At 36.8% G+C, this 14,361-nt stretch overlaps 1 protein-coding gene across 1 annotated transcript; it reads right to left on the bottom strand.

Moving 5' to 3' along the window:
- Nucleotides 1-12,750: 12,750 nt before the first annotated feature.
- LOC109205612 lies at nt 12,751-14,361 on the bottom strand. Its single transcript, XM_019368328.1, has one exon. It carries the CDS (start codon nt 14,359-14,361, stop codon nt 12,751-12,753), a length of 1,611 nt encoding a protein of 536 aa, XP_019223873.1.

Raw genomic sequence — 14,361 nt, 5'->3', positions numbered from 1 at the left:
CTATAATGTTCAACAATAGAGAATAAGGTAGAAAGAAGAAGATGGCTGTTAAATAGGCTAAATTATTACCGTTAGGGCTTTTTTAACTGTCTTCACGCCCCTTACAGGCGTGTGAATCACGCACTGAAGCCACATATGACACTTAGGATAAGCCACGTTGGATAAGCGTTTATTATTCGTTTTGATTGAGTATAAGTGTTCAATTGGCAAATATGTAAGTTTGGGGACCGGCATGACAAAGCGGTTGAAGTACAGGTGTCATTTAACCTATTCTACCGTAAATAAAATAAGAATTGAAAGCACCATCCAGATCATGCATCAGGTGTGCCTTTATAAATTAGTATAAATTAGCGAGCGGTCAACAAATCATAAATGCTACGGCATTATTTACAAAGAAAACTATAACATGTTCAGTTTTAAACATGTAATTCAAAGTTCTCCATTCCAACAATAAATGGCATTCAAATTGGCTCAACTTCCCTTAGGACTACGCATTTTATTTCTCAGAAATTCGACATATGTATCATTACTTTTCTTCTCGAAATTTCAAATTTTCTTTTAATAAAAAAAAATTGATATTGATTCACTGGTTCGACTAATTAATGAGACTTCGCTATGCATAGGGCAAGTGTATATAAATTAAATTCCTTAAACAATATAACAACTCTGACTTGGCCTTCATATCTCCGTTATCATATTATAGATAATCTGTTTGGATTAGTTTAAAAGGTAAATAAAGAAAGAAACTCGATTTTCAACTCACAGTAGGAAGATCCCATTACATCATTTGAAAGGATTTACTATAATTATTGACTTTTTCCAACAAAAATAACTATAATTCACAGGAATATATAGAATAGAAAAAGAAATAGTTGTACCAAGCCTGCATTAGGCAGGACTTTGGAAAGTTTTTATTTTTTAATACTTAGCTTAGTAACTGTGAAAATATATTTGCGTTTTTTTTTGGTGACCAGTTAATATAAGTTTTACTTTGTCTTTCTAATTATGTTTACATCCTGGAAAGGTCCAGCTGAGCTTCTAAAAGATGGACCCTAAAATGTTTGAACTTTATCGGTTTTAAATTCCAAGATAGTAACATCAAGTGCTAGTAATTAGGTTTCGGATTTAATTTTATACATAGTCGGTGAAATTCTTAATATAAATATAAGGTTTGGACTAAATTGAGTTCGGTAATCCATACCTCCTCTGTTCCTGACTTTACGCAGTATATATTCTTAGGAATCCCACACCCCCACCCCAACCCCACCCCGTGGAATTATTTTATGATTGACATTGAATTGAGAATATAGTGCGGATTCGCTTACAGTTTGTTTGGATGGTTGTTATCCATTGTATTGTATTGTATTGTTTTTTTAGAACAATGTTTGTTTTGATTGTTTAGTTAAAATTGGTTGTATTGTATTGTTAAATCCATTGTTCCGGAACAATGAAAGTCCCATTTTTTGAAACAAACGATTTGGTGTGGTGGGATTGTTTCCTATTTTTCTTTCTAATTATGCCCTAACTTATTACTTTATAATTCTATTTTACCCTTTACCTTTTTTTATTTTAAATAATAGCAAAGTCTCTTTCTCATATAATTCTATAATAGAATTCTACGTGAAGTGTAATAACCTATATAAATTCTCAAAGACAGCATCCCAACTATAACCTATATAATAACCTACATACGTGAAAAACTCGTTTTGTTCTTCTGCCGCTTCTCCATACTCTTCAGGTAAAGGTTTTGTTTTACTTTTGTCTGAATGGAGTCTACTTAACATTTTTATGATCTAATTATGAATATAGTGTACTTATTATTATTTTTAATAGTAGTAACTTGTTCGACTAATTTCGATAGAATTTGCATGAATTTGTTTGCTTAATTTATACATAATTAGTGATAAATTAGTAGAAAGGGGTTTTATTAAATAATTTTTACGAGTAATTCTTGATAAATTAAATATTTAAAACAATTGAGGGTATTTTAGTAAACTTATCAGTTACAGTACAGTACGATACAGTCAAACCAAACAACGAACAATACAATCTATCGAAACATTGTATTCATAAAACGATACGATACAATACAATATAGTACAATACGATACATTATAAAACGACGAGAAATAGTGATCCAAACAGAGTGTTAATGAAATGCATCAATTAAATATCGATCCCAATGGTCATCTAATTGTATGGTCAGAATTAGGTACTAGCTAGACATAAATACTAAGTTGGAGATAGAATTTACGACTGTATATTTCATGTTTGGTTATAGATTTTAATTAATACAAGATGAGATATTGCTAATCCCATAGGACTTCCGCCAATGCATCCTGTGAATTGAGGTAAGTAACTTTGGGCTAACAAGGAGTGGAATAAATACTCATAAATCTCGAGTTTGAACAGAGTTTACCCTCAAAGTCGGATAACAATAGAATTTATATGCGGCTTTACGAATACGTGATATAACTTAATATAAAGGCAAATACATAAACAACATCTTTAAGTTGTTCTCAACGATCAGCCAGACACCTCAACCGGCCACTTTACGAATTTAACATTTTAAGTGGCTATTAATTATGACCTCGTGAACCCGTCACGCTGACATTTATATTCAATTCTAAGCGCGTGAACCCCTCAAAATTAAATTTTGTCCTTTTTTTAAAAAGTTAACTTTATGTGGGTCCCACTATATCTTTTATTTTCTACACATTAATTTTACTTTCTTCCCAAAATATTTCATCTTAACCGCCAAATTTACCTGCCCTAAATATGGCAACAGTAGCACCTCCACCTTATGCCATTAATCCACCTCCTCTTCTTCAATTTTAAATTAATGGAGTAATAATTAATAACAGCCACTACACTAACAATTTCACTTATCACCCACAAATATTCAATCCCATTTTCGACAATTTTCACTCATCGCTAGAGTTGCTGGATCTTCGCAGGTTTTGTTCGCCGGAGAAAAATGGATGCCAGGATGACTGTTTTTAGTGGTCTCTTTCATGGTATTAACGTGGAGTTTCAATCAGTTAAAAATGAAAGAAGAAAAATAGAAATGGAGAGATGGGTGCACTAAAAGCTATGGCCTTTTTTCCGGTGAGACGGATTTATTTTGAAGTGTTGCCTTTTCTTTTGGGTCTTACTCCATTTTTCAGAGAAGAAGACCTCTAAGGTTCCCTTAAATGGCAATACATGATGTCCAGATCTGATTACCCTGTAAAACGCATGAGATGAACGAAAAATTCTTCATTGAAACTCAAAACTCCTCTAAAACCATTTGGCCTCTAGATTGCTGCTCAGAATCCCATCCTTTTTGGTGATATAATGTGTATCTCATCCAAATTTTTCTAAAAGCTGCTAGGAAATTAACGTGAGAGGTTATTTTTGGGGGGTGGGGGCAGGGGGGAAGAGGGTGAGGCAAACGAATAGAGGGGGGCGGCATGTCACGACCCAATAATCACAAGTCATGATGGCACATAACTCGACCCTCTAGGTAAGCCTACTAATCAACAATACACGTCAAATGAAATTATAGGAAAATAGAGAAGGAATAGTTGAACTTTTACATATTAACCCAAGAACTGGTAGTACGAATCATGAGCTTCTAAGTCTTAGGATTTACAAAACTGATACCAATAATTACACGATCTGTTGGAAAACTACATAAACAGATTATCAAAGTCTAAAACTACTAAGGACGAGTGCCAGCTTTTATCCGGAATACACGAACATCTACAGGGTCAGCTCCCGACCTCACCAGTTGCTCCGCTCCAAAAATCTATACGCAATGTACAGAAGGGTAGTACCAGTACAACCTACCCCATGTACTAGTAAGTATTTTGTCTAACCTCGTCGAAGTAGTGACGAGGCTTTTTAGTTAAAAGATACTTACTGATAAAAACCTGCACTGTGAATCAGCAATAGAACTATACCACAATATAATCGAGAAGAACACATGAAACGGATACGCAAAATAATAATCGAGTGTAACAGTGATCACAATTTGGCATTTTCAAATACCTCGACCAATCTTTTCCTTAGAATGAAACCAATTAACCACAACAGTCAATTCATAACTTTCATAGCATGAGGAATATACTCAGATATCATGTCAATTGCACGGCAATACCCTTATGCTTTTATCTCATCCTCTCCGAATATACGTATAACAGAACCAACCAGATGTCAGAAATACCGATAACAGAAATTATAAGGTAGGAAATACACAAGTATCAATAATGAACAAGGATAACTATATGGGCAATAATAAAAGACTAGGCGGAAAGCATGTGAGTGATGACAGCAATTGGAAACAAGGAATATCAACTTCAGCTAACTAGCATGATGAAGGCCTAAATACAGGTATAACAAATTAGAAGGAAACACACGATCTTTACAAGTTAACAAGTTGAGGCATTAATGACTATCATAGAAAAAGGGCCGGCACTAAAGTGCAACAGAATAGATACGACATGGGTGTGATCATAACAGCAAGAAGTAGGTATCCTATTTGCAAGTTAAACAAGTAGAAGACATGGAAACACAACAACAATTGAGATAGAGATCAAGGAAAGGACAATAACAACCAGTGACACAATATCTATAAGTACGACAATAACAGCTCAAGGTAAAGGCATAAACGTATACACAGGAAACAAATATCACATCATAATGCATGTCCCTCGTCCTCACCTGCACGGAAACACTCATCGTGCCATGACCTCACGACAACAAAAGCATAACAATATAAATGAAATGGCACAGCATCACCCTTCGTGCTTTTACTCTCAATAATATGGCACGGCATCATCCTTCATGATTTTACTCTCAAATAATATGGCACGTCACCACCCTTCGTGCTTTACACTCTCCCTCATATGATAATGTATAAACAATGGCACGGCATCGCCCTTCATGCTTTACACTCTTCCTTACCAAACATGTATATATCCATGATAAACAAGGCAGGAATCCTAAATAACATCAAGGAGAGTGTTTAAACAAATATTCCAATAAAATCCCTATCACAACTTTCCAAGCCAACGATGATTCAATAAACCCTTAAGAAGTGTATTGTTCAAGTACTTCCACAAACCTCCCAAATGATCTACAACACAAGTATAGAATCTAGTATCTCAAGAAGATCGGCTGTAGAAATGTATTAATGACTACGCATAATGATAACCGAATTAGACACATCAATGTATTCTCAGAATTCCGTCAAGTTTGATCAAGTCATGGTAAGATAAGTCTTGATTTTTAACATTTAATACTATGTTCTTAGTATCTAAGAGTCAAGTAAGGCATGAAGCAGGAGCGTCTCGCAATTCTTCAAACACAAATATAACATAATATACCCCCCCCCCCCCTTTTTGAGCATGATTGACCCTGGCACATACATATATGCTCGTCACCTTATATATGTATCACCCCCGCATGTAGCAAACAATGTCAAATAGGAGGAAAAATTTCCTCGACAAAGTTAGGCAAAATACTTACCTCAATTCGGCTAACTCAATACTAAAATTAGCTTTTCCTTTACAAATTCACCTCAGCTCGGCTCAATCTAGCCAAAGATGACTTAAATACATCAAACAATGCAAGAGAAAATAATTTCAATTAACAAAGCTATGATCCTTAAACAATTTACAAAAAGTCAACAAAAGTCAACTCCACGGGCCCGCACCTCGGAACCCAATAAAATTTACAAAACAAGAACACCCATTCCGATACGAGTTCAACCATATAAAAATTATCAAGTTCCGATATCAATTCGTCCTTCAAATCATCATTTTACATTTTTGATAGATTTTATAATTTTCCCCAAATTTTCCTTTAGATTCTTATGAATTTGATGTTAAATCTTATATATAATCATGAAATGTAGTTGGGAAATGATTAAAGGTACTTACCCATTGATTTGGTATGAAAATCCCTTCACAAAATCGCCTCTTCCCGGACCTAGGGTTCAAAATATGATAAAATGAAGCTAAGTCCCGAAATGGGAGTCTTAATACCGGCCTCAGATGTTGCATTTGCGACATCAGGATCGCAAATGCAATGCTCGCAAATGCGAAAAAAGAATCGCAAAAGCGAAGGCTGACCAGCTCTGCTCATGTCGCAAATGCGACAAAAGACTCGCAAATGCGAGCTATGCATGTTTCGCAAAAGCGACAGTTGGCATCGCAAATGCGGAGCTGCTATCGCAAATGCGATGATGTTGTTCGCAATTGCGAACTCCCCTGCCCCAGCTCATCTTCGCAAAAGCGAAAAATATCTCACAAATGCAGACATTGCAAATGCGATAGAAACCTCGCAAATGCGAGAACAGAGACACCAACACAGCTGAACCTTCTTCCAACACTCTGAAACGCGTAAGAAACTCATCCGAGCCCTCGGGGCTCTGAACCAAACATCCGCACAAGTCTGAAAATATAAAACGAACTCGTTCGCGTGATCGGAACACCAAAATAACCTCTAAAACCACGAATCGAATGCGAAAACTCATGAAAATCACCATGAACTTCAAGAACTTCTAGAATCGCAACCAAGCGTCCGAACCCTATCAAACCAACTCTAAATGATGCCAAATTTTGCAGACAAGTTCCATATGACGAAACAAATCTACTCGAAGCTTCAAATAATGCATAACAAAATCTACTCGAAGCTTCAAATCACGCATAACAACATCGAAACGATGAATCACACCTCAAGTCAAAATCAATGAACTTTGAAACTTCAACTTCTACAACCGATGTCGAAACCTATCAAATCACATCCAATTGACCTTAAATTTTGCACACAAGTCACATTTGCCATTACGGACCTATTTCAACTTTCGGGATCGGAATCCGACCCCGATATAAAAAAAGCCCACTCCCAGTTGAACTTCCCAAACATCCAACTTTCGCCAATTCAAGACTAATTCGACTACGGACCTCCAAATTACAATTCGGACGCGCCCGTAAGTCCAAATCACCCAACGGAGCTAACGGAACTGAAGAAACTCCATTCCGAGGTCAAATGCTAAAAAGTCAAACTTGGTCAACTCTTCCAACTTAGAGCTTAAATCTTGAAGTTCATTCTTCCAAATCGATTCCGAACAACTTGAAAACCAATGCAGATAAGTTATGCAAGACATAATACATGAGATACTCAAGCCCTCAAAATACCGAGCCAAGTGCAGATACACAAAAACGACCAGTCGGGTCGTTACACGGCAGTGGTCTAGTTAATAGTAAAAAATGATTTTTTGTTTCTTTAAATTTATTTGATTTTGGTTAATTACATTTGTGCAATTTTTTATTATAATTTACATGTGTCATTCTTTAATTGGTTTATTTGACATGCCATTAGCGAGTGTACTTCACGTATATGGCTTGCCGGACTCGGATGTTTACGAGGTACACCTAATACCACTTGAAGTATTAAAATGGTAAAGTGGTCAGTTAAGGTGTTTGGCTGATCGTTGAGGACAACTTAAATGGACCATTTATGTATTTCGCCTAATACAAATTGAGAAAATAGATTAATACTGAAATTAATGATAAGAAAAATAAATGCAAACCACACAAATTGAGTAGTCTTAGCCTTGAAGTTTGATCACCCTTGAGCCAAGAAGTGCCTCAATGGATGTCAGGACAGAATATCAAGATAATAAGATCTAGAAATAACAGTGTATTGCTTTTTTGGGTTGAATTACAATGTGTATTACAAATAATCATACCTCCTTATATAGTAGGGGAGTCCTACTTTAGATACAATTCCACAAGATGTAAGAAATCTCATGATTTGCTAATTATTCGGTCACTCGTTGATACGTGCCGAGATTCCCGCCGCGATATCCGACCGATTACGGATATTTTGGCCTTACATAATTCGGTCCGATAATATTTCCTTGAGCTTGGTCGGAGTTGGGGTCGGCTCCGGAGCTACGGGCTCGATGGTCTCGAAAACGCATGCTCTAACTTCATACCTTGGTTCGATATAATCCGGGGTCAATCTTTAACCCATCATGTTCAACCCCGGTCTGTCATGCAATAGATGAGCCCGATTTCGACAGTATACAAAGGTGCAAATAAAATTTGCTTTAATAGGGAGCACTAAAACTCACTATAGTTATCTAACAAAGCACAAATAGTCTGCCGATAAGTTACGGATAGTTAATTAAAACAATAAGAGGTAAGTTCTTTGGATGGTCTTTTTAGATCCACGCTAATTGAGAAAAAGAAAAATAACCATACGTAATATATTTACATACGTCATTTATTTACTTCATCCATGGAAAGATTATTCGCCACACTTTGCATGCGGAGTATTTTCTCAAGTAAAGCTTCGAACCCATGATGAAATTAATATGACGAAAGTAAAGAAAATATAATATATAGAAGTATATCATTTTTCAGGAAAGAATATATATATGTGTGTGTATCATACATGATACACCATCATATATTCAAGCACCCTCAGTCAACATAAAGTGCAACTCATATTTCATTAAACTTCTATACGGTTAAAATCAGACCTACCCGATTCTACTATTTGATCGAGACCAGGGGAGATGCATCAAAGGTCGTCGCGCAGTGGATCAGACCAAAGCACGAGGATAAGGTACCGAGTTCGAGGATTGAGTTACCTGTCGAGATCGAGGCCAGTAGCTATCGAGACCAAATGAGGCAGACATCGAGCAAAGTACAATAACATAAAGGCGAGATATCCGTGACTGGTCGAAGATCATGGAGGAAATCTCGGAACAGATCAATTCAAGGGCAGTTGTTTAGCTAATCATGGGATTTACTTCCGTAATTAGGATTGTACCATAGATAGGATTCCTCTACTGTATAAAGAGGGTTCTAATCATCTTGTATCCACCTTACACTCTGAGATATCAACAATATAACGCTTTCTCTTTAATTTATACTCTTGTTCATCAGCTTGCTTATTTCATAACTATTTGGTACTGACCAGCTCGAGGGTATCCTAATTCGAGGGCTGAACTACGTTTCAACACTGGTTTGCTTTATATCTTTGTTAATTTCTATTACTAGTCTTTACATTTATCAATTGGTATTAGGTGAAATCATGTGTCCTTAAAATCACATTATAAGTTTAATTGTTATCCAATTTTCTGGGTAAACAAAACTATTTACAACATTTACCAATCACATACCCCCCACGTTTCGATAAATCCCTGCTATATTAACAGACAATCAAAATCATTATCATAAAAATAAAAAACAAATATAGAGGAAAAGAAAAGGTTGCCTTTTGTTACTCCTCGACGAGATACAAAACAAAAGCAGAAACTAGGTATATTGGGGGTGGGGAAATAGATCAGAATACTGTGCTTTTTGACAAACACAAACACACCTCGCGTATTCCCCAATATCTTACACACATGGGATCACACTTATCGTTGACCAGAACATCAAATTTTGTGACCCAGCGAACTCCAACTACTGTAATGTTATCTAAATGGGGAGCACCATCCTTCATGCTCCTTTTTGCAGCACCCAATCAACTAAGCTCATCTAAAAAAGATTGTTTGGTGTACAAATTCCTGCTATACCTGAATTTCACGAAGAGTCGAAACACATTCGATTTATTGTATCTAATTTTATATGTATATTTTCACATAAAGTTATTTTCACGACTTGAATTTCTTTTTGTTGCATTAACAGTGCTCCTTTTAGTCTTCACCCAGTGATGACAAAATCATAAACATGTCTTAGATTAATCACTCCAGTCAAATCTCCAGGCACAATGACTAACATATATATATATATATATATATATATATATATATATATATATATATATATATATATATATAAAAGTAGTAGTAGCTCTGTTCCAATTTATATGATAATTTTTTATCTTTAGTCTATTCAAAAAAGAATAATTTTTTTTATATTTATAAGAAATTTAATATTTAATTTATTATTTTATTCTTAATAAGATAATTTATAGTCACACAATATCTATGTACTTGTTTTATACTACAAGTTTTAAAAGAACTTCTTAAACTTTATGTCCAATCAGATACTATCACATAAGTTGGGATGGAGATGTATTTATATTTCATTGTTTCTGGTGGAATTATACAGAAAAAAAATAAAGGGGAAACTTAAGTAACAAAGGGAGAACAACAACAACAATATACCCACTATATTTCCACATGTGGGGTATAGGAATGGTAGTGTGTGCAGACCTTACTACCTAGTGAAGGTAGAAAGGCCGTTTTCAATAGACCCTCGGCTCAGAAAGGTAGGGAGGAGGAAAAGAGGAAGAAGAATAAGAAGAAGCAGAGGGAGAAAAAGAAGAAGAAAAAGAAATAAAGAGGGGGGGAGAGGGGGGAGAAAAGAATAAGTATTACCGAAATAGTAACCACAGGAGAATACGATAACTGAAATAAACTAAACAACATAATGTAATATAAATATGAGAAATAGGGAAGTACATACGTGCTACTAGTACTACCGGTAAGAAAGTGGGAAACTTTCAACTACCTAATACCCTTCTAACCTAATCCTTGACCTCCGCACCCTCCTATCAAGGGTCATGTCCTCAGTGAGCTGAAGCTGCACCAGGTCCTGCCTGATCATCTCTCCCCAGTACTTCTTAGGTCTGCCTCGACCTTTTCTCAAACCCGCCATGGTCAACTTCTCACACCTCCTAACAGGAGCGTCAATGCTTCTTCTCTTAACATGCCCAAACCAACTCAGTCTCGACTACCGCATATTGTCCTCCACAGAGACAACTCCCAATTTGTCCTGTATAACTTTATTCCTAATTTTATCCCTCCTGGTACACTCACACATCCATCTCAACATACTCATAAAATACAACATCGAAATACAGGAGATAAAAAATCCAACAGTATTACATCATGTTAATGACAAAATACTAAAGACATATGCAGAATAGTTTTCTAATTTTCCTCCCTCTAATAAGTCAAATGCCACTTTACTAATAAGTCAAATGCCACTTTAACACGGCCCTCTTAGAATTTTAAATAACTTTCAACTCCTCCCAATTACCATAAGTCTACCAAATGTCAATTAAAAAGTAAATAGAAGTTTCAAAGTTGAAGTCCAAAACCATGAAAACCTAGATCATGTTATAGGCTTGTGTTCAACTCATCTTCAGAAGCAAGGAATAGAATAAACTCCATGAGGTATCTCTAGAGCGTCAGAATGAAATGATACTAGAACACAAAATCAAGAGTCTTACTTTTGTAAGTTTTCTAATAAAATGTAGCTGGAAAAATAAAATAACAAGTCTTTAATATTTAAGATTAGATTATAATAGAATATAAGGGTCCACCAAACTCTATAGAGAACCAGGTTCTCTATCGGATTCAACAGTACACGCACATAGACGCACGGCAGTAAGTAAATGACAAGAGGAATTTTATGTGAAAAATTCCCAGCTCAACGGGATTAAAAATCACGACCTACCCTTGTAGGTTTTCAACTTCACTACAAAGCAATTTTTAGATTACAACCTATGCAACCTAGGAATTAAACTCTTAATCCCTCACTAACTTGTAATACTCTATTACAAGCCACTTTGCAATAACTCTATTACAAAGACTTTGCAACTTGACTAACTCTAGCCAAGACTTAAACACACAGGTTTAAGGTTTACAAGGGTTTCCTGAGGAATGTTTCTTAAACAAGCGAGATAGGAATTTCAATTTAAGAACTTATTACAAAGTTACAACTCAACTAAGGACATACAATAACTCTACGAGGGAACTGGTCCGTAGTTATTTTGTTCTTTGTTCTTGAAGCACTTGACACTTACTTGCTGAATGGTCACGAAAGTGAGCGTTTGTGAAATCTCTAACCGTTCAAGTGAATGTATTTTACCTCCCTTGATTGTATATATACATGTGTGATATCACTTACAATGATGTAAGCAAGGTAGGTAAAAAGTCCTCCCTGGAAAGTTGACTCCAACATTGTTCCTGCACTGTAGCGTCAGCATGCAATAACTTTCCAACTGGAGAGTTGACTTCGCACAGTCTCCTCGGGAACTGGTAGGTACCTGTTCCCTCAGCTATTCCTTCCACTCTGAAGATTTGAATCATGTCCCATGCTGAGTCCCAACCTGGAACCTTGTGATCCTAGGTCTTGTAAATGTGTAACAGGTTCATTATCTAGTTCTGGATAGTAAGGTTGTCAGATCATTAAACCATAAAGCAAAGTACTTATGACCAAAGTACTTGTAACCTATCAATTTCCCCCTTTTTGATGATGACAAACTCATAATTGAAAAACCCAGAAAGACCTAACGGAACCAGACTTTGAACCAGAAAGACCTTAAGTTTCCCCCTGAATCTGAATCTCTATATTCCCTAAAAATGAGTTCCCCCTAAATCTGTATTTCTCCCCCTTCGGAGCATTATTCATTTATGCTCATTTTTATTCAATTAAATCTTCCCCCTTTTGGCATTATAAAAAGCACAGAACAAGTTAGTAGCATAAAGAAGTCTAGCACAACCAACTCATGCCACTTGTGTGCACACAACATGATAAAAAATAGAAATAAAGGAGCAGAAACATAGACAGCAAAAAGGAAATCACTTTCATTAACCAGATTTGGACTTTTACAGGTGGGAGCAGATTCATTGTTTTCATCCACAGTCTAAAAAAATTGGCAGAAACAACAAAACATCACCAAAAACAACTTAAGAAGATATACACTAGAAACTGGACACTGAGGGGACATTCCTTAGGGGACACTGGAGGAAGGGGGCTTGGAAGAGGAAGCAAGGGTTTCGAGGACAAGATCCATGCGAGCATTCGCGGACAGTTGCTCATTGAGCAGTCTTTCTTTCAGGTCCTCCACCTGTTTCCTGAGCTCAGCATTCTCCTTTGTTAGGCGTGTAACTTCTGAGCTGTGAGAACTACTGGAACCAGGTGCCTCTTGCAACTGACTGAGCTGACTCTCAAGAATCGCGTTCCTAGCCTTCAACTTTCGGATCTCTTCTGTGGCACTATTCTGAGCATTTATCAGTTGAGATATTGTGGAAGTGCTTCCAACTCCTCCGAGTTTGTCAATACACTCACACTCCTCAAGAGTAGTTTTTGAAAAGGATTTCTTTTTGGTGCCCACTTTGGCCTGACCTAGAGGTACTTTGAAAATCTCAAAGACCTTTGTGAGAAGGAACCCATAAGGTAGTCCAAGATTCCCATCTCTAAGGTTTTCTACCTTCTGCATATGCTCAATCATTATGGCAGGCAAATTGATGGTGGTGAAATTATCCAAGGATTCCATAAGGAATAGGTCGTCTTTGGATGCAACAGATCTTCTTTTAGCGCGGGGAAGCAGCACATTGTTAACCATCTCAAAGAGCAACTGATATACTGGAAGGATTGTCTTCTTATGCGCTTGTTCCCCATGCTGTACTGCCTTGTCCTTAACAATGGCATTTCTGAAGTTTGGTGTGCAGGCAGCCTGAACAGATGACAGTCCTTCGGCAGGAACACCCAGAATTGACCCCAATAAGGCAAAGTCCATTATTATGTCCACCCCATTTATCAACACACAGATTTGATAACCATCTACTGTGAAGAGGCTGGTGTAGAAACTCCGTACCTCCTCCTCATACACTATAGGAGCCTCAATTCTAAACAGATTGGTCCACTGTTGAGAATCACAAATGTCCACTAATTGTCTCATCCCAGCAATCTCTAGAATGTCAGAGGCTAATGTGCGGCCCCACAGTACTTTTTGATTCCCCAACATCCTTTTCTCAGACCTCAGAGACCCACTAACTTTTGCTTTCTTGATGGAACCAGGTTCCTCATTATCATCATCCCTTTTTCTTTTCACTGCCTTGCCAACAGACTTTTCCTTCTCCACTAACTTGTTCTGTATATGTTCACCAGATTTTTCCACTTCTTCCTCATCAGACTTGTCACCACTCTCCTTCACTGTCTTGTCACCAGAATTTTTTACCAACTTTTCACTGGAAATTGCATCAACACTCTTGAAAGGACTCTCACACCCTTTGTGCCTTTTGGATTGAGAGAGAGAGAGTCTTGAAGACTTGTGGGTCAGGAAACTAGGTTCCTTTTTGGTTTCCTCATCCACATCAACTACAAGGACATCCTTTTCTTGTACAACGTTTCCATCCTTGACCAACCTTCTCCTTCTCCGACTCTTTTTACTCTTCTTGAGAGCAGACTCTAGAGCCTCTTTTTTCTGCAACCGTGTAGTGAGTCGCTTAAGAAGTGGCTCTGAAGTTACCATTGGCTTAGTCCTAGCCCTGATAAAACTAGCATATGCCAAATCATCTGCGTCTTCTTCACTGTCAGGATTCATCTCAGGCACCACCAT

The sequence above is a fragment of the Nicotiana attenuata genome, unplaced genomic scaffold, assembly GCF_001879085.1.
Source record: "Nicotiana attenuata strain UT unplaced genomic scaffold, NIATTr2, whole genome shotgun sequence".
In the NCBI taxonomy this organism is placed as follows: domain Eukaryota; kingdom Viridiplantae; phylum Streptophyta; class Magnoliopsida; order Solanales; family Solanaceae; genus Nicotiana; species Nicotiana attenuata.
Note: the sequence above shows the minus strand (reverse complement) of the source record. Positions and strands in the feature narration are given on the sequence as shown.